The sequence below is a fragment of the Amyelois transitella genome, chromosome 3 (genome assembly GCF_032362555.1).
Source record: "Amyelois transitella isolate CPQ chromosome 3, ilAmyTran1.1, whole genome shotgun sequence".
NCBI classification, from domain to species: domain Eukaryota; kingdom Metazoa; phylum Arthropoda; class Insecta; order Lepidoptera; family Pyralidae; genus Amyelois; species Amyelois transitella.
The window spans coordinates 4,378,959-4,404,122 of NC_083506.1; the positions used below are offsets into that span (position 1 = coordinate 4,378,959).

Genomic DNA, 25,164 nt, shown 5'->3' on the forward strand with positions numbered 1-25,164 from the left:
ATTGCCCCTTCATTGTATAGATAATACAACTACTGTTTAATCGAAAGTTTTGAGCCAAATAAGTAATATGTATAGAAATGGGAAAATCACGTTCCATATTGCAATTTTCAAACTTATTTTAGAGGTTTTTGGTCCCGAAAGGATTCTCAATCCGTACCTACGAAAACGTTTGTATATTTAATATTTTTCCGAAAACTACCTACTGATCAGATTTTAATAAACTATAAAACTTTCTAGCTTTTTGTTAGTAATGCAAACCGTGACAAATCTTACATTTTTAGGTACATTCCAGCTTTATCTCCATGTACTAATACTAATTGTAATAATAATATAATTTCGATTTCTTTATCTAACAATGTTGAGTGTATTTCAAAAACGGTAATAAGTATTTGTTCTAAAAAGTTTAATGAAACACTTACTTTTGCCCGCGACTTCGTTCGCCGTAAAAGTTCGCTGAAAATGTTGACCCCATAAATTAACCCTTAGAAGGATGGGAGAAGAATTTTTTTATACAAGTTTTATAGTTGAAGTTCAACAAACAGATAGATAGAGATAAAAAAAAGTTTTTACTAATATATAAATAAATAATCAAAAATAGATAAATAAAAATCATAAAGAGAGCAAGAATATCATATTTTTTTAAATATCTCATATACATATATAATAGAATAATAGATTAATATCTATCGTTACAATTTTACCGGCTCGTTTGCGCCATCTATGAATAGTGTACTGAACCAACCATTCACATCAGACTCTACATTGGCTCCTAAAAGCATAACCAATTTGCTTTTCACGCAAAGTATTTTCCTCGTGACAAAATAAATATATTGGTTCCTGAACACCAGATGTCACCAGGAAAATTTTATTCCTAATTTGTTCTCCCTCTATTGAACTTTCTAACTTTTCTTATTTATACTTTAGTCCTTTAACTTTTAAGAAATCTTAGTTACAAGCTGATAAAATAATACTAAAGTCAAGTAGGAATGTAGTTACATATTTTAATTAAGATGTTTGTTTGGCTAAGAAAGAATATTAAAAGTAAACTTGAAAATTAGTTGAATAAAGGCGAAACGTTTAATAGAGCAAGTGATAATTTTAAGTTCTCTTACTGTATTTGACGTCAACCAATGTTGTGAAACCAAACGTTTTGACAATTATTAAGCGATATGTAGCATCCTATAATAATGAATAAAAATTTTGAGTTTGAATTTGTAGGTCTGACTTTAAGATACATACTTTCAAATGCAAAACTATTTAAATTTTCGTAAATTTACGAATTACACAAATCAAAACTACATAGGTTAAACCTACCTAGTAATAATGAAATATTTTTACATATACATACTTTTAAATATGGTGATGTCATTTACAATGAACGCAGTATGTAGATGAAGAGCCAGATTAAGGCTCTCGTTTACTTTAAACATAAAGATTAAAGACGATACACTGATAAGCAAGACATGTGACTTGTACAAAGTAAAATGGTACTTAGAGTACAATTTTGCTTCATAAACGATACAATCTCAATATCTCATCTTAGTTGATTAACATTTATTAATAACTAGTTAATATCCAATGTTATCAATCATAGATAATAAATTCAGATAAATGTAAATATTTTGCATAAGTACTTTTTCAAAACTACACTAGCAACGAGACGTGACATTGTTCAACACACCGGTGTGATGTAGGTTGCTGTTGCTGCACTACAGGTATAGCTATAGAGCAGTTGAAATATAGTTGTTTCTGTTTTATGAATAGAGGATTGTGTAGTGTAGAGAGAGACGGAAGACTGGAGCTTCGCGTCACTGAGCAAACAAGCCTCGAGACAGCCGAAGAGCGACGAGCCGAAGTGAACAAACCGGCGCGGGGCGCCATTACACTCGAAGTGTCTGTGAACGTGACTGTGTCTGCTATTCGCTCGTTTTTCTCTCCGTCGATCGTGTAAGGACGTGGTTACTGCGCAGTGTGAGGTAAGAAAGTTACTTTTTAAGTTGTTTGGACGCAGTGAATTTCCGCGAAGTGAGTGTTTAAAAAGAATAATCGTGCTATATAGATTTCTCGTTTATTTATGCAAGGAATTTATCGAGGGCGGTGAGACGGAGGCTCGCAGCGAGCGAGCGGCGCTGCCTTCGCCGCCTGCGCACCCTATATACCTATACAAACTAACTTGATATATCTTAAAGTGTGATTTTTGGTAAAATCGTGTAATGTGCCCTGTGAAACGTGATTGTGCTCTTTGTTTGTGTTGTTTACGATGACTTCCGTTTATTCAGAACCAAGTTTGTGGTTCTTTGTGTTCTGGATGTCTCTGTTTGCACTCGCGCACGATAAAACGACTTAGGTAACACCTTCGAGGCTCAGTGCCTTATCTCCCACGGCTGAATTGATAGGTATTTTATTACTTTATGTACACTCATATAGTTACCTAAGCTACTCATGTTTTATTGTCTTGCATTGTATTCACTCAAATGGAGCATAAATGGCAGTGCCTTAGTTGGATGATGTTGGTTAGATAGAACGAACTATTTAAGGATAAGGTACAATTTTGCATTTTGAAGTGAAATCGTATAATTCTAAACCGCAAAGCCTTAATGATACTATTAGCAAGTATTCCTAATGTAATCGTTTATATTTGTATAAAAGAATAAATACATTAAGATATTGACATCATTATATTAATTAATGATTAAGCTAATAAGCATGCTGTAGTGGACAACGATGTCATTATATCTGGTCCCCTGACTCTTACGTAAGTTGTAGAAATTGCCCAAGCTTTCACAGTTGCCTGCACATAAGTACTGTAGACCCTTTACTTACTTCTAGTTAAGGCAAGTTATAAGCCTCATCAAAGCTAAATCCTACTGGATTACATCTGTAGGTATATAGTATCTGCGATAAGATGACACTGATATAGAACGAACCGAGAGTAGAAAACGCCAACGAAATAATAACTCTTTAAAAAGCATATAGCAATCTGGTGAACTGTCTTCATAATAGGTAGGTACTTGACAGATTAAAATCTAATTAGAAATTTACGACTACACATTCTGTATTTTCATCAATAACATCTTTTTGAGATAAAGTTGAATTTACCAATCACGTTTCATATCATAGTTAGATGTAAGATGATAATGACGTGACGGACAAACAAACGGATGACAAATGAAATGTTGAAATAATCACGTGAAGTGTGATACCGATGCGAAATTCTAAACGAGTGTTGGATACTGATGCTGAAAATTATTTGAGGTTATGAAAGTACATTTATGTAAAGGAAGGTTTTTTTTTCTCGGATTTCATTGAAAAGAAAATTTATTAAGGAAAATGCAAACTTTGATGATACCTATTATATTACTTCATATGTCGCTGAACTGAAAGCAAAACATCAATTAATATCTACATATTAATTGATGCTTTGAAGCAGAACAATACAACCCTACATCTACATGTAGGGTTGTATTGTTCTGCTTCAAAGAACAATAAAAATGCATTACTATTTACTTTCTGAATATTTTATCAAAAGAATACCTAAACATCTTTGTGTTGCAAATCTGTGTGATGAACACGTGTAAAATAACATCTGTATAAACAAGTCTGTTTTAGTAGGTAATGTTAATACTTCGTAGTGCAAAGTCATTATGCCATCAAATATGCTATTTAATTGTTAATTACTAATCATCAATTAAACATCTATTTAACGTTTACTAATTATCATTTAGAACAGTAATTGAATAAAAATTTTGTGCACTGATTGAACTGATAAATTGGATGTCAATTGTGCTCCTTCCGGCAAAGCATGGAAACTCCAATGGGATTTCATTCGTGGCTTAGCTTAAATAAAAGTGAAAATAACCAACTAATAAGATTATCAAATAAATCACAACATTCCGACTCCAAATCCTTCAGGCCCATACCTAACTATAATACCAAGAATATTTTTGTTCACAATGGAATTTGTGAATCATAAAGTGTACACCAATGGGTATGTACTGAAAGGGGAAAAGACCCAACCATTCGCAACCTTAATTCCTAAGCATGTTTGCATATTTATTATGAACGCCAACTGCAATTGTTATCAACAGAAAAACTAAACTATAAATTACTTGTGAATATGTGCTCACTTATATGACATGGTTTAGCCTTAAACTCAAACATAACTATAGAGGTGACGCAATTCCAAGAATATGTTTGTTGTCACTAAAGTACTAATAGGTTGTTCCAAGTGGAGGAAAATCTAAGCCTTGCAAAATTTTATCTGATTCTTGTAATGGTTTAAAAATAAGGTTTAGAAAATTTAAAAACAGATGAATGGTACTGCCATTATAAAATTACTGAGAAAATAACTTAAGAAACTGGCAGAGGACAAAACAATGGGACAAAAAGATAATTCCACAGAATAACCTTATTAATAAAGTACAAACACGAGAATGGACTTCCATCCCTTCCGAGAAGCGCACGGTGCATTCCGAAGAATAAAGGAATGCAGCTTTACAAATCTTTATATCGTGCCGCTCCATGCGAAGTTTCTTGTAAGGAAGTCTTTCGGAAAACTTTAGCTACCCATTGCACAAAAAGTTAACGCATACACAAAATTAAATCAATAAAATAGTGCAGTTTCTTGTCAGCTTTATTAGCATTTTTTGCAGTGCTTTAAGTATACTAAATACAAATTATCAAAAAACGGGTTTATATGGGCAATATTTATTTAAAAAAAAATAGAAGCGCGAACTCAAATATATTCTAAAAACCATTCATAGCCCTCGTGTAAAAACTTTCCCTTTAATTTTCCTCATATTATGTCTGAAAGATACTCGTATTACTCATTGGGACCAAATGCAATTTTGAAGATTCGTAACTTATATGAAAGTATATCCTTAAACCTTAACATCTGTGACGTCAACATGATGAGAGAAACGAACAATTCCGGCTGCGTTGCTCACAGTTCCGTTTCCGCTTGTGTTTTCAATGCTATTGATCGAGACTTAAGTTAAAGAATTGACAAGTCTACATAATTCTATGTTAGGCTAAATTTTCCTCAAGTTTTATTTCGAAATCTTATATGTATAAAAATCAGGAACTTGATTTACAATATAAAGCAGTCACTATACATACATACATACATAAAATCACGCCTCTTTCCCGGAGGGGTAGGCAGAGACTACCTCTTTCCACTTGCCACGATCTCTGCATACTTCTTTCGCTTCGTCCACATTCATAACTCTCTTCATACAAGCTCGGCGGTTTCGGGTACTTTTGACCTGACCCTTTACCAGGACGTCCTTAATTTGATCAAGATACGTTCGTCTAGGTCTAGCAGTCACTATTTAATATTCATATGTTGAGCACATGCAAATATGACAAAGCTTTACGCAATAATCATTGAAACCAACCATACAATTGCTGGAAAAACACAATTCTCAATACAACATTATGTATACGAGTATATATGTGACAGTTGCAATTTACGGGTAGTAAGTTGCTCGTGTCTTTTTTCACATTCTTCTGAAAATTAAACGAGTACAATTTTCTAAACCTCTAAAATCAATTTTTCACTTTCTACAATTTAAACTTACAGCTAAGATTTGATAAGTTAATAGAAACCATTAACTACGGACCATACAAAGCTCAAAAGGTATAAAAAAATTCAAAATTAAATACTAAAATAATTGGAATGCATCCGATGTAAGTTAAGGTAGAATTAAACATGAAATCATCGTCTGCCAAGTCGAGCGAGACACAGTACGTATATCATTGATTGAGTTCGGCCAAACTGGTTGTTAGCTGTCTAATTATGACAAAATATTCAAGTTTCAAAGGTGTGACCGCGAAGCCGATGACGATAGACATCCAAGAGGCACGTGTTCCACTTTATAGGAAACGGTTCATCTGATTAGGTATATCATATACATACATATGATCACGTCTTTATCCCTTACGGGGTAGACAGAGCCAACAGTCTTTAAAAAGACTGATAGGCCACGTTCAGCTGTTTGGCTTAATGATAGAATTGAGATTCAAATAGTGACGGGTTGCTCTAGCCCTTCGCCTAAAAGAGGAATCCCAAGTTATTAAGCCTATCCCTTAGTCGCCTTTTACGACATCCATGGGAACGAGATGGAGTGGTCCTATTCTTTTTTTTATTGGTGCTGGGAACCACAGGTATATCAATTGCTTTTATATCCCTAAATTGCTTAAGAAGTAGAGACGAACAATGAACAAAGCAACATAAATAATAACGCACGAGTCTTCAATATTCTTATCCAACAAGTCAAAGATTGCTGATTGTTAATTAATTAGTCACTTTCATGCAGACTTCAGTAGAATCCAAGCTTTGAAATAAATAACCAAGCAATATGCATGCTTTGAAAATGCCAAGTATATGCAGGTAGGTTTTACCAGTATTACCATTTATGCACTATCACTAGTTTTCCTGATAACCTCCATTATTAATTACGAGTATTTTTCATAGTTCTTCCTTTCATAGTAGAAAGATCCAATTTAGCTAGTAAACACTACAAGAAATTAAGATGACGAAACATACCTGAAAATGTTATGTTTGTCAAAACGTACTAATTTAAATCCGCAAATAATTTTTATCTCACTGCTGCACACATGACGTATTCTAGAAAGTTTTGTTCGGTTAAAGATCCATTTAGAAAAATGATTTGTGGAAAAGGTGCGCGGGTCGAGTCATGGCGACTCTACATTTCTTATCTAGGAATGTTCAGTTCAAACATCGGAGCTGTATAAACAACGTGTTTTGATCCTTAAATATCTATTTCACGATGATAAGACTTACTCAAACAAAAGGATTCAACAACCCCAGATTTTTCAGACACAAAACATGTACCTATAACCCAAAATACTTTGATTTAGATGTTAAAAATTAAAGGCTTTGACGAATCAGACTCGGCGAATCGAAACATAAATTGAAATGAGCAATATACTAAGCCCGTCATGAACTCGTTCAAAAACCTACAAAGTGAATCTGACAAATCTTAACAGATATTAGTGGTAGTAGTAATATTCGCTGTAAGTTTGAACTGAACAACACAATTTTCAGGTTTGACCAATCATTCTAAATCATCTCAAGCGCTGCTTATTTAGAAACATTTACCTGCCGCCGCCGTTTCACGGCGAGCCTCAAGTTTCCCAAGTCATTCGATCCAAAACAAAAACGTATTTAGACTACAATTTTGAAAGGAAGTGTGCTGTATTATTTTTTGTGGAAGGTAAAATACCGTGTCATACTTGGAAGAATAAACTTCACTGGCATCCCCTCGTCTCGACATCCGTCCGGAAACCACAAAAAAGCAACCATCTTTTCATTAAGCACCTACTTGATTGATCTTACGTAAAATGATACTGCATTGATTTGCGACGAGCCGCTTCAAGGAATCAGCAAGACAATGGAGTGGTCATGCTTGATTTTCTTTAAAAAACTTCATCGCAACAATCACTTAAGGTTACCGAGACACTGATTGCATGAGACGGCACTTTTCTAAGAATTCTGATAAGTCAAATTGTATACCTAGTTGCTATGGAATATGTGCCTAAGTATATAATGTCAGTAGGCATGCACATTTTTCATTATGGTTAGAAAAGACAATACCGACTTGTTGTAGTTATCGAAAAATTGCATCTCATTGACTAGATCCTTTAAATTCATCTCGAACTTTATAAGAAAGACTGCTAACTTTTTCCTATGTAGCTAAAGCATAAGTGGAAAGAGACAAAGAAAGTTTAAATACAGTGCCGCTCTTTGCTGCGCTTAGAGCCTTTCCATGAACAGTGAAATGTTTTAACATTAATACCGTCTCGCTCTAAAGTATAGAGCGTGAAAAAGACGAAGAAAACACCATTCATAGTTAGCACGGATTAACCACACTACTTGCGGTCATAGCAGTTGCACTTAGAAACACGGCCGAATGGAAATAACCTTTGAAAGTTAAACACCTTATTGAAAACTGGGTATTTCTGAACTGGCAGTATTATAGTGGGCGTGTATTTTTATTTCTGTAAGCGTCGGCGGCAATAAGTAATAATGTAAACATTATGCCAGAAATGGAGGCCACTCGTCTCGTCTAAGCAAGATTCTTGTACTGCAAATGAAATCTTTTCGTCTAATATGCCTGCAGTAACGATGCTATTGTTAAAGATATCAGAGTAGAAATTTCCCACAGTCTTTCACGCTAATGAAAGATCAGATCAAAAAACTGTATTTTTTATATTTCTAACAATTTTATTTTAAATTGATATTTGATTTTGAAACAACTTTAACAAGTAAAGCCTTATCGTTTATTTCAAATGGAGCAACGTTTTTTTAAACACGTGCGTGGTGGAGATATTACTTGTTAGTTAAAATACTTAAGATAAAATAACGGAACCCGCAAGAATGTTCCTGTAAACATTCTAAATCTTCATTTAGCTCTCTAAAGCTTCGTTTAGCTTTCATGCAGTATGTTAGTTTTTGTATGTTGTTTTTCTTTTTCATAATAAAGTATAATACTGAATATAATCAAAAATCACATCGAGGGAGGCAAGACAATCAATTTTAAACCTTTTTTTTTTAAATAAATTTAATACAAGTCAATAACTATACCAATAAGAAATGAAGCTTTTTCAATAGACGCTTATATCATGAATTATTTGTTTTGAAATAGCAATCACCGGATTGGTATGCGTGTCTACTTGAAAGAATCTCATTTTATCCGACGTATTTGTTCAATGAAATCGCTTTGCTAAAATAGATTTAGAATAGAATTGAAATTAGATTTCATACACGAATAAAAAATACGTTCGTAAATTGCTCTAGTAATTCCTAATACATATCGACTAAAAACTCATGACGATTGATGTGCCATGTACTGTATACATTCGGAATACAAATATAGAACACAAACGAACAGACGCAAATTCTAATCAGTCAAATCAATTAGAATACACCAGCTGTAGAATTAATTGGATTCATTTGATTAATGCCAGTAGGAGCACTTGAATTGTCCCCAATACCGGACCGTACGCACACGTTAAGATTTACTACTTAACTCGTGACTTTAATGCTTCACTGCTTACCCATAAATTTATTTTAATCGATGACGTTGCGTTCCGCTTCAACACCATCAACTTGATCAGCAGAATTAAACAATAATGAATGAACATTATCCGATACAAATTATATAAGTTTGAACTTCATTCGCATGAGGACTCCTCTGATACTCCCACTAGATGTAATTATAACCACAGGCTATATTGTAAAAGACTTATTTTTTTTATGAAATCAATGTTTGACTTTGAACAAATCTTTTATTAGACCTTCAATAAACGTAATTAGGTTTCGTTGTAAATTTATCAACTATGATTACATATTGTACTGTGTTACTATCCATTATTTAAAAGACTATACCTACTGGCTGATCAACGCACAGCCGAAACCCTGAACCTGTGACCAGTGCCTAGACGTTTGAAATTTGGCATGTAATTTTCTTATTTGTTCTACGGATACACTAAGAGAGGATTTTCCGTTCCGCTGGAAAAAAAAATAACGGGACTTTTCATTTCACGCTTCTGCAAATGAAAATAATTATAAATAAAATTTTTAACACGACGTTTCTTGACTTAAACATGTTTATACACTGCAACATACCAGGAATGGTGGAACAAGTTTTGTTCTTCCGGACAACAATAAACAGAAGGTGTTTAGTTTCTGCGTCTCACCTTCTTGCGCACCCTGCTTGTGTGACGAGAACCGGTATGATGAAGAAACAAATAGAAAATACTAAAGAGTGAAATCAAAAACGCAAAACTATGTAACGAATAGAAGCGAAGCTAAGATGACTCGGAGTCTTGAATTGTTATAACACATACGAGTAGGTATGTCTTAAATGGCGGTTTCAAAAATATAAAGCAAAAGATAGCAAGTCCCAAATCCTTTTACTGTTTTTGATATTTTGTGCTTTTGGTAATTTGTATTGAGTAGTCCTATAGTTGACATAAAAATAAATATCTTATATGTCAAATTTTTATGTAACAATTACGATTCAAAACGCTAATAATATTCTGACCATGCACAGCGATCTAAAAACTAGTCATTAATAGATTTTGGCGCCTTTTGATTTATAACCGGCTTGGTCGCTACCATCCTGACTTCATGCACTACATGTTTAATCATTCTGACCTTCAATTGTTTTAATTGCTTAGCTTCTCAATGAATCGAATCGAAACCATGAAACCGATTTCAATTGGTATGGTATACATACCATCAACATATCATCAAGGCGTCCCCCAATATTCTGCACCCAAATATGTACTGATAATACACGTCCTTATCTACTGATTACTTAAAACATCATATCGGTTATCAAAAACTCTGACTCATTGTTATTGAAGGAACTATAAGCGAAAGTAGAAAATGGTACCTGCATGTTAAATTCTTAAGAGAAAAGAGGAAATTTTATGGAATTGCAGAATACAAAGCAAAATATATGTAAATAGACAGACATAACATCAACACGTTGTTTGAATTCAGAAATATTTTGGGCAATAGCCAATTTAACACATTAATCGTCACAAAATTTATTTACGTATTGTTTTAGTTGACTATTAGCTTTCTCGGGAAGTTTTTGTAAAGACCAAAGTCAAAATGCAATTGAAAATAAATTTTATATCAATTTTATCTATCAAAAGTAGTGAACTTTCTTTAGAAATGGTTTTTTTTTTTGAGAATATATCTAAGTACATAACTGACGAAGCTAAAACTAAAACCAATATCATCTAAAATAAACAACACCTATGCTGGTTTGGTAGCGAGGAAAAAAATTAAGTTTGTGTCAGTTGCATTTTCCTTACTTGAATCATGTTCAAGTTTGTGTAGATTGTGATACAATCAAGGGAAAGGCTTCTTTAAGAAATAAATACATATATACGGGTCAGATTACACAGATTGATTCAGCCACGAAGTAAGTTTGAGACTTTTTTTACGACATACTAACTCAAAGGTACTATATTTTATAATAAAACATATAAAGATAAACATCCAAGACCCGGGTCAATCAGAGAAAGTTCGTTTCTCATCATGCCCTGGCCGGGATTCGAACCCGAGATCTACGGTGTCAGTTACACAGACAATTGCACTATCGCTGCGCCACAGCGGCCGTCGTTGTTTTCTTGGGATTATTCTTTTGGGCGATGGACAACAATCTGTCATTATAGCTGTTACTTGATTTAGTTCCAGACTCTTAGCCCATTGGAATTTACTTATTTAGACATTCATTTGACGTGTAATGCTTGCATAAGATTTAGGACCTCCCACAAGGCTTGGTTACTTCATTGTACTCGCACTAAACACGGATGAACGCGTCATCTTTCGTCTAATCAGTAGGCATCCTTCACACCTCGTCTGACATCGCGCATACCTGCCGTTCAACTTTACAATTATACGATTATAGCATACGTATACGCATAAAATAAGGACAACGCATAGCTTATGATGACTGCATCGATGTTATAGTCAAATTCATTGACATACTTAATTAACTCTGAAAAAAAATATATATTTGCGGTATACGTGTCAAGCGGTGACCCGTGGCGGAAAGTACAATACTTACTTAAAATCTATTTAAGTTCAATAACAAAAAACTATCCATTCATAGAATAATATAATACAAAGCGCTTACTTGCAAATATTCAGAATTATGTCAATCTACGTAGTGCCCCAAGGAACACAAATCTATCTGAGTGAACTTTTCGCAGCAGTTCGATCAACCAAGACATGCAAACATTTCTGTTCCCGCAGTCCGCAGTTAATCTACAAGATTCTGACACATGGTTTCACACCCACATTTTAGCTTATAAAACACCAAAATTGTTTCTTTACGCACCTATAACGTAATCTGTTTGATGTTCTCTAAATTACTAGTCTTATTATTTGTTTACCTACGTTAGTTATAGGTTACTATAAATCATAAAATAGAAAGGGCAATTTTCGAATCAGGAGATGACCCAGTCTATTTTATGATTTACGCATTTCGTAGCCGGATTCGCATTCATATGAATTATCAAAATCCTTGGTAGGGATTAATTAAATCAAAGAAGAATGCAGGGATCGTGGCAAATAGAATAGTTAGGACTCAGTCTTGCAATCCCTTTTAGGAAAGAAGCGTGAACTACTACTACTAGTAAAGGTACGGCATTTCAGATATCGATATGGTACAAATATTTCAGATAAATTTCTTCTCTCCGTAATTATAGTTCTTATCGCAATTATTCACGCAATATATGCTTAGATCGAGGAAATCTTAACACTTCTTAGTTGTTTCACTATAAAGAAAGTTGTGCTATCCGACCTATATGAAATAGGTCGTGTGATGTCCGTAGGACTATAGACGCTTTAATAGTATCGGAACGTAACAATGTTGCTTCATGGGACACGATTTATGGTGTCATGGCATTTACAGGCATTAGACACAATGCCAGCGCCGCGGCTTGCTGGTATCGTAAAATAACGATTTGTGGGAAAAGATAAAACGTAGTCTGATCGGTTTCGTCTCTTAAGTATTGGGAAAACTCAAGACGTGTATAAACAGTTAAGAACACACCTATGAACTGACTTAAACTTTTAACGAGGAGTTGCAAAAATACTATTTGATAAAATTGAATTTTCGACATATATGCACAAAATCCCTATTTCCCGGAGGTAGAGGCAAATTTTATTAACTTGACGTTAAATTATCGATACTTAGGTACCGTTTTTCTACCAATTTTATCGTTGATACTTAAATCATGTCTAAGATTCATTATCATAACTACGTCATCTGTAATATTATCTTTAGTTTATTTAATTTTGAAATCAAGTTACTGATGAGGTAAAATACCTTGTTATGTGTAATTGTTAGATTTGAGATTCTTCAGGCAGGCATGTTTGTAAAAACTTTCTCTTCGTTATTAATCCTTAGCAATGTAGGCAACTTGCATTAAGTCTAAATCAACCACGTAACAGAGTACTTTATTAAACCAAACCTTTAATTGCTATAATTCGATTCGACTGCACAGGAAATAATAAAAGGGATTGAATAGCAGGCGACCTCAATACCGCAGCCGCCATGTTCGGCAAACAAAGCATGCCTGCCTGGAAAGCAGCTTAAAATTAGTACAAAGCAAAGCTGGGTTTCGAATGCAAAAACAAGTTTTGTCTGTCTGTCAAAAGAAGTTATAAGAAAGAGCAACGAAATGTATTAAAAGAAGTGAGATTAATATAATGTAACTTACATTCTCATCATAGGAATCGTTCGTTCAGATTTCTATGGATGCCATTCAGTAATTGAGTAGTAGCAATTCGACGTCTAGCCAGGTTATGCTACTAATTCTGTAAATAATTATATGTGCACTGAAACTTGAGGTCAGACTACAAGGTTACGACTCAATTGAGCTAATATTACGAATGCGATACCCAATAATATTAGACGCAACGTGATACCTCCCAACTTCAGTATAGGTAACTGTTTTTTTTTAATATAATAATGAGTCATTTAGTAAATTAAAATAATTTTAAACATCATCAATTAGGTCGATCACTGGATTTTAATATTTTTAACTATTTTAATGGTTTCCGTCATTAGCTTACCTATATTTAACCCGAAGTTTATCGCGTGCTTTGTAGGCCGTAGTACCTAATGGTACAATGTTTACCAAAACCTTGAACCTCGAACACTAATCAATTCAACTCTTCGCCAATGTGTCCACATCATTCAGAACCTTATTTTGTATCATATACGATAAATTTTGTAACAAACGTTTATCTACAGAGTCTCTATGTATAACATAAATTAATGAATGATCACGCTTTCTTATTATAAAATTAAAAGACTGAACGTGACTCGTTCATCTTTTCTCATAACACCTGGTATTTACGTGGGCCATGGCACGTCTCTGTCTCCGCATATGCTGGCCGAACGGGTTCCATTCCAATACAGATGTTACCTTTTTCAATATAACCACCTGTTGCATTCATTTTCATGCTAAACATCTTGCAATTCTTAAATTAAGCACAAGGCCTACAAAGTAGGTCATGCAGTAGCTAAACTGCTAAAGTAAACTTCAGTAATCTACAGTATGTGTTCAAGATAATTTTCGGTTATTTATCCAGCAGATGGCACGGTTAACGAAGCCACTTACTTACATCAGCGTCAACAACATATCAAGCCGAACATCTGAACGTGGACTTTGACTTTGAACTCTGTCTACCTCGCAAGGAGTATAGAAGTGATTATGTATATCTAAAAAAATACTTTCCATCGAAGGTACGCTTAAAGTTGTTCCTTAACATAACGTTACGTTACTTGTCGCGTATAATATAATTCTAATCAACAAAAACTAAAGAGTTACGTTGGAGTCTAATAAAAAGCGAAAATTGTGTCCAGTTGAAAGTTTGTGTTTGGAACCTAAATATAATTCGCTATGAGAAAGGGCTATACTATCTTCTGCTTTATTATAATAGGACTTCTTTGTTTACCAACACTAATTGGAATAAATTTTATTAGTTGGAGTAAACTAAATATTAGACTTTTATAGTTACTAGGTAGGTATATAAAAAAACAACATAGAATAGAATTTTCTAAATTTAAAAAAAATCGAAATTCATGGCTTTTTTAGTTTTTCGAGAACATTCAGTCTTTTAATAAGAAAATATTCATGCGAGTTATTCTTCTAGGTATATTGAATATTTTGCGTCTCTGGCCAGGTGGTCGCCGGCGTAATTTGATATCCACGAAAAACAACGCGACTGTTTCGGACCGCGCAAAAAATATATGGCCATATCTGAAACACTGGTATAGATGGTGATATAATTAGAACTGATGCCATGAATAAAGATGACACTGGATATGCAAATGGTCCAAAGGACATTTTAACTAATTGCAGGAATGGCAAGAAGCATATGGAAAGCAAAGTGACTCCTATATTGATAATATCCTAATACCTACATACATACTTACATATAGTCACGTATTTCTTGCGGGGAAGGCAGAGCCATCAGTCTTGAAAAGACTTATAGGCCACGTTCAGCTGTTTGGCTTAATGATAGAATTGGAATTCAAATAGTGACGAGTTGCTAGCCCATCGCCTAAAACAAGAATCTCAAGGTTATAAGCCAATCCCTTAGTCGCCTTTTTCGACGTGCATTGGAAAGAGATGCGGTGGCCCTAATCTTTTTTGTATTAGTGCCGGAAACTACACCAAACCAAAGGCAAAACATTAACAAAAACCATCGTAACTTTACAAATATAAAATTTTTATAAAATTATCCAAAAATCCAGCAGAAATTTGCAGAAATCATCTATACCAATATTATAAAGCGTTTATACCAATATTATGAAGAGTTTGTTTATTTGTTTGAACGCGCTAATCTCAGGAACTACTGGTTCGAATTGAAAAATTCTTTTTGTGTTGAATAGTCCATTTATCGAGGAAGGTTTTAGGCTATAAAACATTACGCTGCAACTATTAGGAGCGAAGAAATAATGGAGATTGTGAAAAAAATCGGGGAAAATTATTCATCCTTGAGGGCTTTAATGATGCCCAAAATAACTATTCCACGCAGACGTAGTCGCGGGCACAGCTAGTGTGTAATAACAGTTATCATGTACCGATTTCTACTTGTAAAGCGATTGCTCTGAAATTATAAAAGTTACTTTCAAATTATTCTGAAAAGTTATGTTACTTCCTAAATCATTGCTATTCGTTCCACATAGCCTCCGTGTTCCACAAAAAATCACCCTCTTTCATTTTACGAAGTACTCGACAATAACCAAATTCAACAATACTTTAATTGTGAACGTATACAATTAGATTGTGTTTATTTGTCAAGTATTTGTTGGACTTCGGAATGGCCTTGATCTTTTCATTGTGAGTCTTTTATTCAACCAGAGAGCAGGTACACTTCTTGTCCTTCAATTTCACATCAAACAATTTTTTTTTCATTCTTATGAACCAAAGGTATTTGATACAGTGTGGTACCGTGTGGTTTCTGACAGTTTAGAATAGAACCAGTAGAATAGAATCTTACCCATGGATGTCGTAAAAGGCGACTAAGGCATAGGGCTTATAAACTTGGGATTCCTCTGTAGGCGATGGGCTGGCAACCTGTCAATATTTGCATCTCCATTCCATCCTAGAGCCATACTGTTGGATCTGTCTGCCCCGCAAGGAATAAAGATGTGAGGTAAATAATTATATTAACAAGACAAAAGATTTAGTTTGTGTTATAGATATATTATATTTTTATTAGGTATTGTTAAATGCTACGTATAACAATGCCTTCTTGTCTCATATGTAAAACAGTGAAATATGTAGAATTAAATACCCACATTTACTTACCTACACTTGAATTAGTTTACCGAGAATAATAAATATGTAATAAATCTGAGAGAGAAATTTCACTCTCGATTGTATCTTATCTATGTATTTTGTTATCCTATTGTTTGAACTTTTATCTATATATCTATCCTTCGCCCGTATCAGGAGACTTGTTTGAATGTCACATATTGATTTATTGTGATATTGCAATTTCTAGATTGTTTGTAGATACAATCACTAGCAAGTAGGTAGGTAGCTTTTCACAATATTTTATGCCTTCAAATGTCACTGCATAAATCTCAATTCCTTTATTACCCATCCACATGGACATGTCCTTTGAGACTCTGTCTACCTCGTAAGGGGATAAAGACGTGACGCATACATACTCCCTCAAGCTTTGAAGTGAACAGATGAAATTGCAATACGTAGATAGTTTTACTCATTTAGTATGAAATCATTTGTTCTTTCAAGTTCTTTTTAAAAAACAAGCCTTAAATACTTTTCCTTTTTACCGCATATATTTATTATTGCATTAGTTAGTATTCAGACCTCGGAATAAATACGACGTTTTGTGTATTCAAGGCCTGACTTCTGGCTATACTGATTGAAACTAGTTTTTACCTAAGGTTTTTACTAATCGCTAGCGACATCTTGTGGCATCAGTAGGCAACTAACGTTATAGGTCGATTAATTTGCGATACAACTGCAAGAAACCTAAACCGATGTTTTTAAATTGAAAAAGACGTGACATACATAAGAAACTTCGTTTATTATGTGTAAAATAAAGCGATGTTTGTTTGATTGATTGGACATGCTCCATGTGATGTGTTTGTTACCATGGTGATGATAACATCAATTTATGTATTGCTTAAGAGTAGTATTAGCAAAATTAAAGTGTTTGGTAAATAATAAATGCGTTCTTCTTGACTTGAATGTAATACAAAGAATAAGATGTTTAAAACAAAATATCGAAATACAGGTGAAGTTGAACAGGAAGGAGGAAATTCTAAGTTTAAATTAGGTATGTTTGCTACCTTAAAGGCATATATAATATATAGCAACGACACATTAATAAGTAATATAGTGTACTATGACCGTCTAGCCTAGGCAAAAATGTAGGTACTGTAATGACTATGAATGACTCACGGCTTTGCTTCCTGCCGCTTTTGGGTTTCTGTGTCGTGATTTTATAGCACATTGTATGTCTGACTATAAATACAGACTGTATTGTTTGCATAGAAAGCGTAATCTAGTCACGGTACTGATTTTTTTTGTGAGTAGACAGATATTATTAATGCGAAGTTTACATTAGTTTTTTAAATAACTTTTCGACTCTAGTTCACAACTTTACACAGTAATCTACGTTCTTCAGAAATTACCTATATTCGACATAAGACTTAAGTATAAGTAAAAAATGGTTATTAATACTGCATTATGTGAATAAAGTTACAAAAATTAGATAGATTTATTAACTGTTAAAACCAGCTTGCTTTTAATTAAAAACAAGCTGGTCTTAATAGTTAATTACAAGCGATAAGTATTAAAACAGCTTATCAATCATCAGCTATCATCTTACTATAAGCAATTTTAGAAAAAATATCATTCTGTGTAAAACAACATCCAAGAGTCAAACTAAAAGTTCCCCTAACACTCCTAACAGCTTATTGCAAAATATACATGTCTCTTTCTATCCTCTTAAATGCATGACATCTGTCCCTCTTTTCATATAAATACTTATACATATATCAATGTTTGTTGAGATTACTCTCGACTTTAGGAGGGTGAGGGAACAAACTAAATACACACCATAGACGAGAGAAAATATTTTTGTAGGAATTTCTTATAATAATGTAGGTTGATATGACTTATTTTGCAGATATATTTCAATAAATAAGAGCGCAAAAAAGTATTTCCGAGACAAAAAAATAAATTTTAGTATATATCTCTTCTACTGGTGTTAGTCCTGATTACATCCTCTCCTTTCTGTAGAGGAGCCCGGGGTACGCCTTTACGACCATAAAATGCTGGATTGGGTTTGCAGGGGAGCCTGGCCCATATTGGATCATGGGTTCACATTCAGTTCCCTGAATTTGCAGATTTACTCAAGATGTTTTCCCGCGCCAAAAAAGTATCGCTAAGCACTCAAAGTACTGTTCATAACTAAGTAATGTTCAAAACTAAGCTAAACACTACAGCATCGATTAAGGTTTAAAATAGAACAAAACAAATGCTATAAGATGTGACTACAAAACCAATACCTAAGCGGGAAAACGAGGAATATCAATACAATCTGCAATCATGTTCCATATCATCGATATCGATTATTTATGTCGATAAGATCGAGAAACTAGAAACGTTTGTCAATTGGCTATTGACCCGTGCAATATGTTCCATTGAACATTTCTGTTCAATCGATCTAGGGTTCTTTGATAGAATTACCGTTACTTCCTCGTCATTACTCTTCTTTAATGAAGTAGGCATCACCCTTATTATCACTTCATTCATCATTCATAATTAGCATTTTTCGCATAACCTACAAGTAGGTGCAAAAATTTAGGAAGACCTAAATTCTGAAATCTAGAACTGAAAATGAACGGTACTATGTTTCGATGAACATGTTATAATTGCTCATTATTATCATACGAGTATTTGTTCTTATTCTGATCAACTAGCACATACCTACCATTCGAAGAATAAATGTAACTTATAAGTAATAATACTATTTCCTCGAGAGAGTATATGATTTCCTCGAACAAAATTCAACATCAGATAAGAAAATCATATTATTTCCCTATTATCTATACCTATTTATTAACACATAAATAAGTACTACTCACTAAAGATATAGGTACAGGTAATAAATTAATAATGAATGCCTAATTTAAAAAATAATTTGTAATTTTCTTCGTTTCAGGTTTCCAACCAGGAAAGGAGTGACTTAGGAAGCTGAACGAGGTCTTTGGTAATTTCCATTTTTATGAATTTATTTTACTTAGTTTAAACTTCTAAACATAGTTGAGCATAATTGTGTCAATTATAGTCTGCCCATCGTTTTACCCACTATATTTTGCGCACTGAGTCTTTGCTAAGGAATTTCGGTATAAAAAATACTTATTATATTATTTCAAATTGTATTCTACCCGTATACCAAATTTCATCAAAAACCACCTTGTAGATTTTGATTTTGTGAAAAAGTAAAAAACAATCATCATCTGCATATCATAAGCAGAAGCATTTATCAATTTTATTAAAGAATAGTTTATTAATAATAGGCATTATGTTTTATTATCAACCAAAATGTAGTTGCACTCAATTATTTATTAATTTAAGACGAAATGGCTGTTTTACATTGCAGAACATGCAACGTTTTATTTTCGTATTTTGAATGTTAATATACTTACCTACCTATTACTAAATACTTATGTTTAGAAATCAAAAGAACTTTTTTAACTAGATACTTTAATACTAATTAAAATTTATTAACAACTTATCATTTTCATCAACGGAAAATATTATGACTATAAACTTTAATTTGTTACTCGGGTCACGGTGAAAATAAAATATAGTTCAATAATAAAAAAAAATCGTAAAAATATCGACCGTTCCAGTATAACGTGCATTTTCGCACGCGTTCCACGATGGAATTATTTACAGAATGAAATCTTAGTTAAGGACGATGCCAACTAAGACTAAGCTTGAACTAACCCATGAGTTTATATGGTTGTAGCTTGTCTGTATGAATGTATAGTCATAGAAAAATAAATATTGGATTGGTGATCATGTTTGTCATTTCATAAAGTCAACTACACCTACTTTCTGCTCTTTATATATTTATATCTATGTACCTACCTACCCACGCCATATACATATATGCATCAGGGAAAAAGATACTTCTGTCATACTGGTATCTCTATAAGCCACTTTGCCAATAATATATTGTAATAACATTACAATTATAAAGCAGCTAGATATATGTATGTAGTCAAACTTCGTCATACGAGGAAGTAAATAATACCTAATGGTGACAATCTTGGTGCCGCTATAACCGTGACTAAGTATTTGCGATTTCAAAGTGTAGGTTCCTTAATGAAAGACTGAAAGTTGTTCAGATTGACCGTTTAAAAAAACTATTTTCAGGTTTTGCGCACTACGCCCTATATAACAAAAGCTGTAGCCACCCCAATTATAAACACTGATAGGCGGTATGTTACATAAATCTAGTAGTAACGTATCGGTTCACTTGGTTCTGAGTGAATTTGACTCCTACCATAAAGTTAAAACCTGACCTGCAGGTACCACGGCCTGCATCCAACTACCTACTTATATGTATACCTAGACTATTACGAGAGTCTGCTATAGTATTGGTATGTTTATCTAATCTTATCATCTGTAATTACTTCGTTATGAGTATATCACCTTTGTCATAGTCACGAACCCTGTTTTTGACAAGGTAATGTAGGTTTTAGATTATGGGCCACCTACCCATATCTGCGAGCTTTTCCTTGACTGGTCAACCAACTAGTTTAGAAAATAGCTTCAGCAATGTTTCTGATTTATATCTACATAATTTTGCATCTTTGCACGATCACTTCATCGAAATTTATAACTTCCTTCATGCAAACTTCAAGCTTCAAGTACTCAAAACCTGTCCATTCGCGTTTCAGGACGTTTGCGATTTGATCAGAGTACGTTCGGCTAGGCCTTCCTTATCTTAGGTTTCCATTCATTCTCTTCTTGTTATATTTGCCAGCCTCCTTTCGTTCATCATTAAACAATACACTTGACCCAACCTTTTACACAGATTTACATTTCTCTCATTTCTACCGCGAGTATTCTGTTGACATGCCTTTTCTGCAACACCATTATTCTTTCGGCAAACCACCACTTTAATCACCGTGGCTTTTAATGCTATCATCCCTAAAGTATTATCTAATAAGTGCATCATTTGTTTTGCTCGAATTTTTAGTAAAAAAACACTGATAAGATTTATAATCTATTTGACAAGACGGCGATGATGCGGCTGTCTACCTTCAAAAATATTATGAAATTGTTATGTAGGTATGTGAATCCAACAGTGTCTTTATCATCATCAATAAAGTTCTCTAAAGTTACAGGAGTGAAAATTTTCTTTTGAGCGTTTACTTTTATGAAGAATTTACAAATGACTAAATAATTTTTATAACAATTGTAAACTAGCCGATAGCCGTGTATTGTAGACTACTGTTTAAATTTCTCTTTCTATAATTCTTATAATTGTATGATTATAATTAGATTAACCTTAAAATGGTCTTCCGTTCAGCAAGTATTTGTACCCTTTGTAAAAACTAATTCAACAAAAATGTCCGACATGTCGACAAAAAAATCATATTTAGTAGACTAGTTGTTGATAAACAATTATCATGTTAAAAACATGAACAGGAAGATTAGATTCCTAACAGTTAAAAAATATTTTCAAGACAAGTTCCTCATCCCCGTCATATAGGGCACATTTTCAAGTCTATCAGATGCTATTTACCAATAAAATTTCTAACGGTAAACACGTGATTGTTCTTGCAATATCGATTGGGTGCAACATGTTTTGTTATTGCCCATTGTGATTTTCCGAGTTCATACAACGCAATCCACAAAATATTTTTCCATTGTTTTCAGATTGACCTCGAAATTTCGATATTGTACCGTTAATTGAGCTCTTTGTCAAATCGTTGTCAATAAATAATTTTCTATTTTTAATTTCAGAGTTCACTACGTCATGGGGGCGAGGTCCCGGGAGATAATACTGCTTTTGGCAGTATGCACATTTGCATTCGGATCTACTACGAAGGCCGCTACAAAGAAAGTAAACGAAACGGATGATTTTCTCGACCAGTATGGTGATTATGACGCTGATCAGGAGGTTCTCTTCAACGAAGACACGCCCTGTCCAAGAGACTGCAGTTGCACTCTATCCCAAGGATACAGAATGGCTAAATGCAATCGTCTAGAAATAGGGACCCAGAAATTCGGCGCCGATATCACAGATCTGTTAGTCGAAAATTCTGATCCGGAGTTCCCTATTCAGCTCACTGAAAATATATTTGTCACTCTTGGTCTCACCAAGGTCTCAACAATCAAGATTGTGAATAGTCCTATCGACTATATTGATCCCACTGCATTCCATGGACTGAAAGATTTGTACTCTTTGACTCTAACAAACAACCAACTGAAAGGGATACACCCTGAAACGTTCATAGAAAACAACAAACTACTCATCGTTACTCTTTCTGAAAATCCATTGAAACTTCCCACAGCCGGCAGTAAAGATATTTTCTTGAACGCCTCCTCTGTTCAAGAGCTTAGTCTATCTAATTGCAATTTGCAATATCTTGGTACCAACACCTTCAGCCAATTACCCAGTTTGATGTATTTAGACTTATCAAGAAACGAAATAGTTGGTTTACATCCTGATATTTTCAAGAGCCTTTTGGATCTAGAAGAACTAGACCTCAGTGACAACAAGATAAAAACACTTCCAAGTGATATTTTTGCTGAAAATACAGAATTGGCGACTCTTCACATAGACAGAAACCCTATAGATTCAGTATATGGATTGAATATGTCTTCTCTGTTAACACTTACTGCAGCCACAACTAAAATCAGATTCGTTGGACCATCAAGTTTTAACGGTGTGACTTATTTGGCTAATCTTAATCTTAGCGGAAACAATATTGAAAAAATCCACAACCAAGCCTTCCATAAACTGAAAGATCTTAATTACCTGGACCTTTCTTACAACAATCTGAATTTCATATCTAACGTTCTAATAAAAGAAAACATCGAATTAGACGTTTTCAAAATTTCGAACAACCCCGAATTAAAACATTTGCCAGAGGAAGGTTTCAACAGCTCGGCTGAAGTATTTAACATTTACTCTTTTGATGCCTCTAACTGCGGCCTTGAAGAAATCTTCGACAATTCGCTTAAAACATTCACAGCCTTGACAACTGTTAATTTGTCTGGAAATAGAATTAAAACGCTAAGCAATAAAGTGTTTTCAGCCTGCCCTAAACTGATAAAAGTAGATCTTTCATACAATATGTTAACCGAACTGAACGACAAGGTGTTTGTAAATAATGTTATTCTAAGTAAACTGTATCTCCAAGGCAATCCACTGAAAGTTCTTTCAGTTGAAACATTCAGCTTTACACCAGTATTGACTTTACTGGACATCAGCAATGGCGAATTAACGTCACTGTGGAAAGAGCAAAAAAGCTTGCCTAAAACTTTACTGAATCATTTAAAATTCTTGAATGTATCTCGCAACCGAATTACTGAAATCAAAGACAAAGAAATCGCTACATTCAACCAACTGCGCACTTTTGATGTCAGATTCAATCCCTTGACGTGCAGTCACGAGTTTGAAAATTTCATGATTTGGTTGAATAAGAATAATGTTTCACTGAACTCAGACACAGCAAGTATCGCCAATTTGGCAAGAGATAGCAAAGATGATTCTACAACATACAGTTGGGAATCCCTTACAAAGAAAGTATGTGGAAATGTTAATTTCTTACACCCTGTCGAACCATTGCCAGAAGTATCGGACGAAGAAATATGGGAAAGAATTGACAAGAATGCCGAAGGCGACTTTGACTTGAGAAACGCTTTGGGTGACGCTTCAAATGCAATTGATGAGGTAAACGACAACAAAATTATTCCAAGAAAAGACTGGAAACTTGACGACATAAAAGATGAAGATGACATGAACGATAATGACGCTGATGATGAGGCAGATGATGATGATGACGACGACGATGAAGATGAAGATGCTGACGGCGAAGAAGAATACGACGACGACGACGATGCTGATGACGATGTCGATCTTAAAATTAAATTGATCGAGAAATCCACCATCAAACCCGTTGTTCCTAAAGTTATATCAAAAGTAGAAAAGGAAAAAATTCAGATCGGCGTGAAACTGTTAGAAAATGACAGTCTGTACGACGATATGGAGCCTGAAGTATACATGAAGGCGTCCGTGTACGACCTGGAGGTGCACGGCAGCTACGACTACCTGTGGCCGCTGCTGATCTCCATCCTCGGAGCTCTCTTACTGCTGATCGTGATTGCCAAGGTGGTCATGGTAGTCTGCAGTAGGAGAAACCAACAGATAAGATACAACAGTGCCATAATAGCCGCCATGAGTAACCCTAACCGCACGAAGAAGGACTGCGGCTTGGTATACCAGCAGTTGTCCGAGGACCTGACAGGCCCCGCGACCCCTAAACTGAATCGCTACCAACCGCTGCACAGCGTCACCGTCAATGCGGCCAACATGTCGTACGAAAGCAGTCCTTTCCACCACAGCAATATCGTACCCGAAGCGGTGTGAACCACCACTGACAGTATTGTAAGTTAGAATTTACACTCAACTAACAACTGCCTTAACTTTTACATAAGCAGTAAGGTGATTGAAACGAGCGCTAGTCATAGAACAATACAAAACAAAATTAATAACACAAGAGTTATTGGAGTCTCCTTCTAAGTTGCTTACTTTAAAAGGAGACTGTTAACAACCTGCTGCAGTACAGTGCCTTCATCATCTCTTCTCGAACAACACGTCGACCGATGTTTGCATCTAGCGCTTTATTATTAAAAGTAACAAAAGTCAAATTACAACAAATTAATTTAAGATATACATATTATATATTATACAAATTAGTTGATAGGGTATTTTATGTACTTAAAATTATTAAAAATTAAACACTACCTTTGGGTTTCATTCAACCAATAATTTTAGCTACAGATAAAATCCTAAAGGGCCAGAGTAAA

The 25,164-nt window shown here is 34.3% G+C and overlaps 2 protein-coding genes across 2 annotated transcripts in view; one reads left to right on the forward strand and one right to left on the reverse strand.

Moving 5' to 3' along the window:
* The window catches only part of LOC106138210 (protein windpipe), a 96,297-nt gene extending 74,398 nt beyond the window's left edge, over positions 1 to 21,899 (reverse strand). Inside the window, exon 1 of the mRNA XM_060952895.1 lies at positions 21,887 to 21,899. The gene's annotated coding sequence lies outside the window, so the exon portion shown is untranslated. The remainder of the gene's footprint in view (positions 1 to 21,886) is intronic.
* Positions 1,816 to 25,101, forward strand: LOC106138184 (leucine-rich repeat-containing G-protein coupled receptor 4). Its single transcript, XM_013339252.2, has 3 exons — positions 1,816 to 1,976; positions 19,271 to 19,318; positions 22,093 to 25,101. Exon 3 carries the CDS (start codon positions 22,106 to 22,108, stop codon positions 24,722 to 24,724), a length of 2,619 nt encoding a protein of 872 aa, XP_013194706.2. The 5' UTR covers positions 1,816 to 1,976; positions 19,271 to 19,318; positions 22,093 to 22,105; the 3' UTR covers positions 24,725 to 25,101.
* Positions 25,102 to 25,164: the final 63 nt, after the last annotated feature.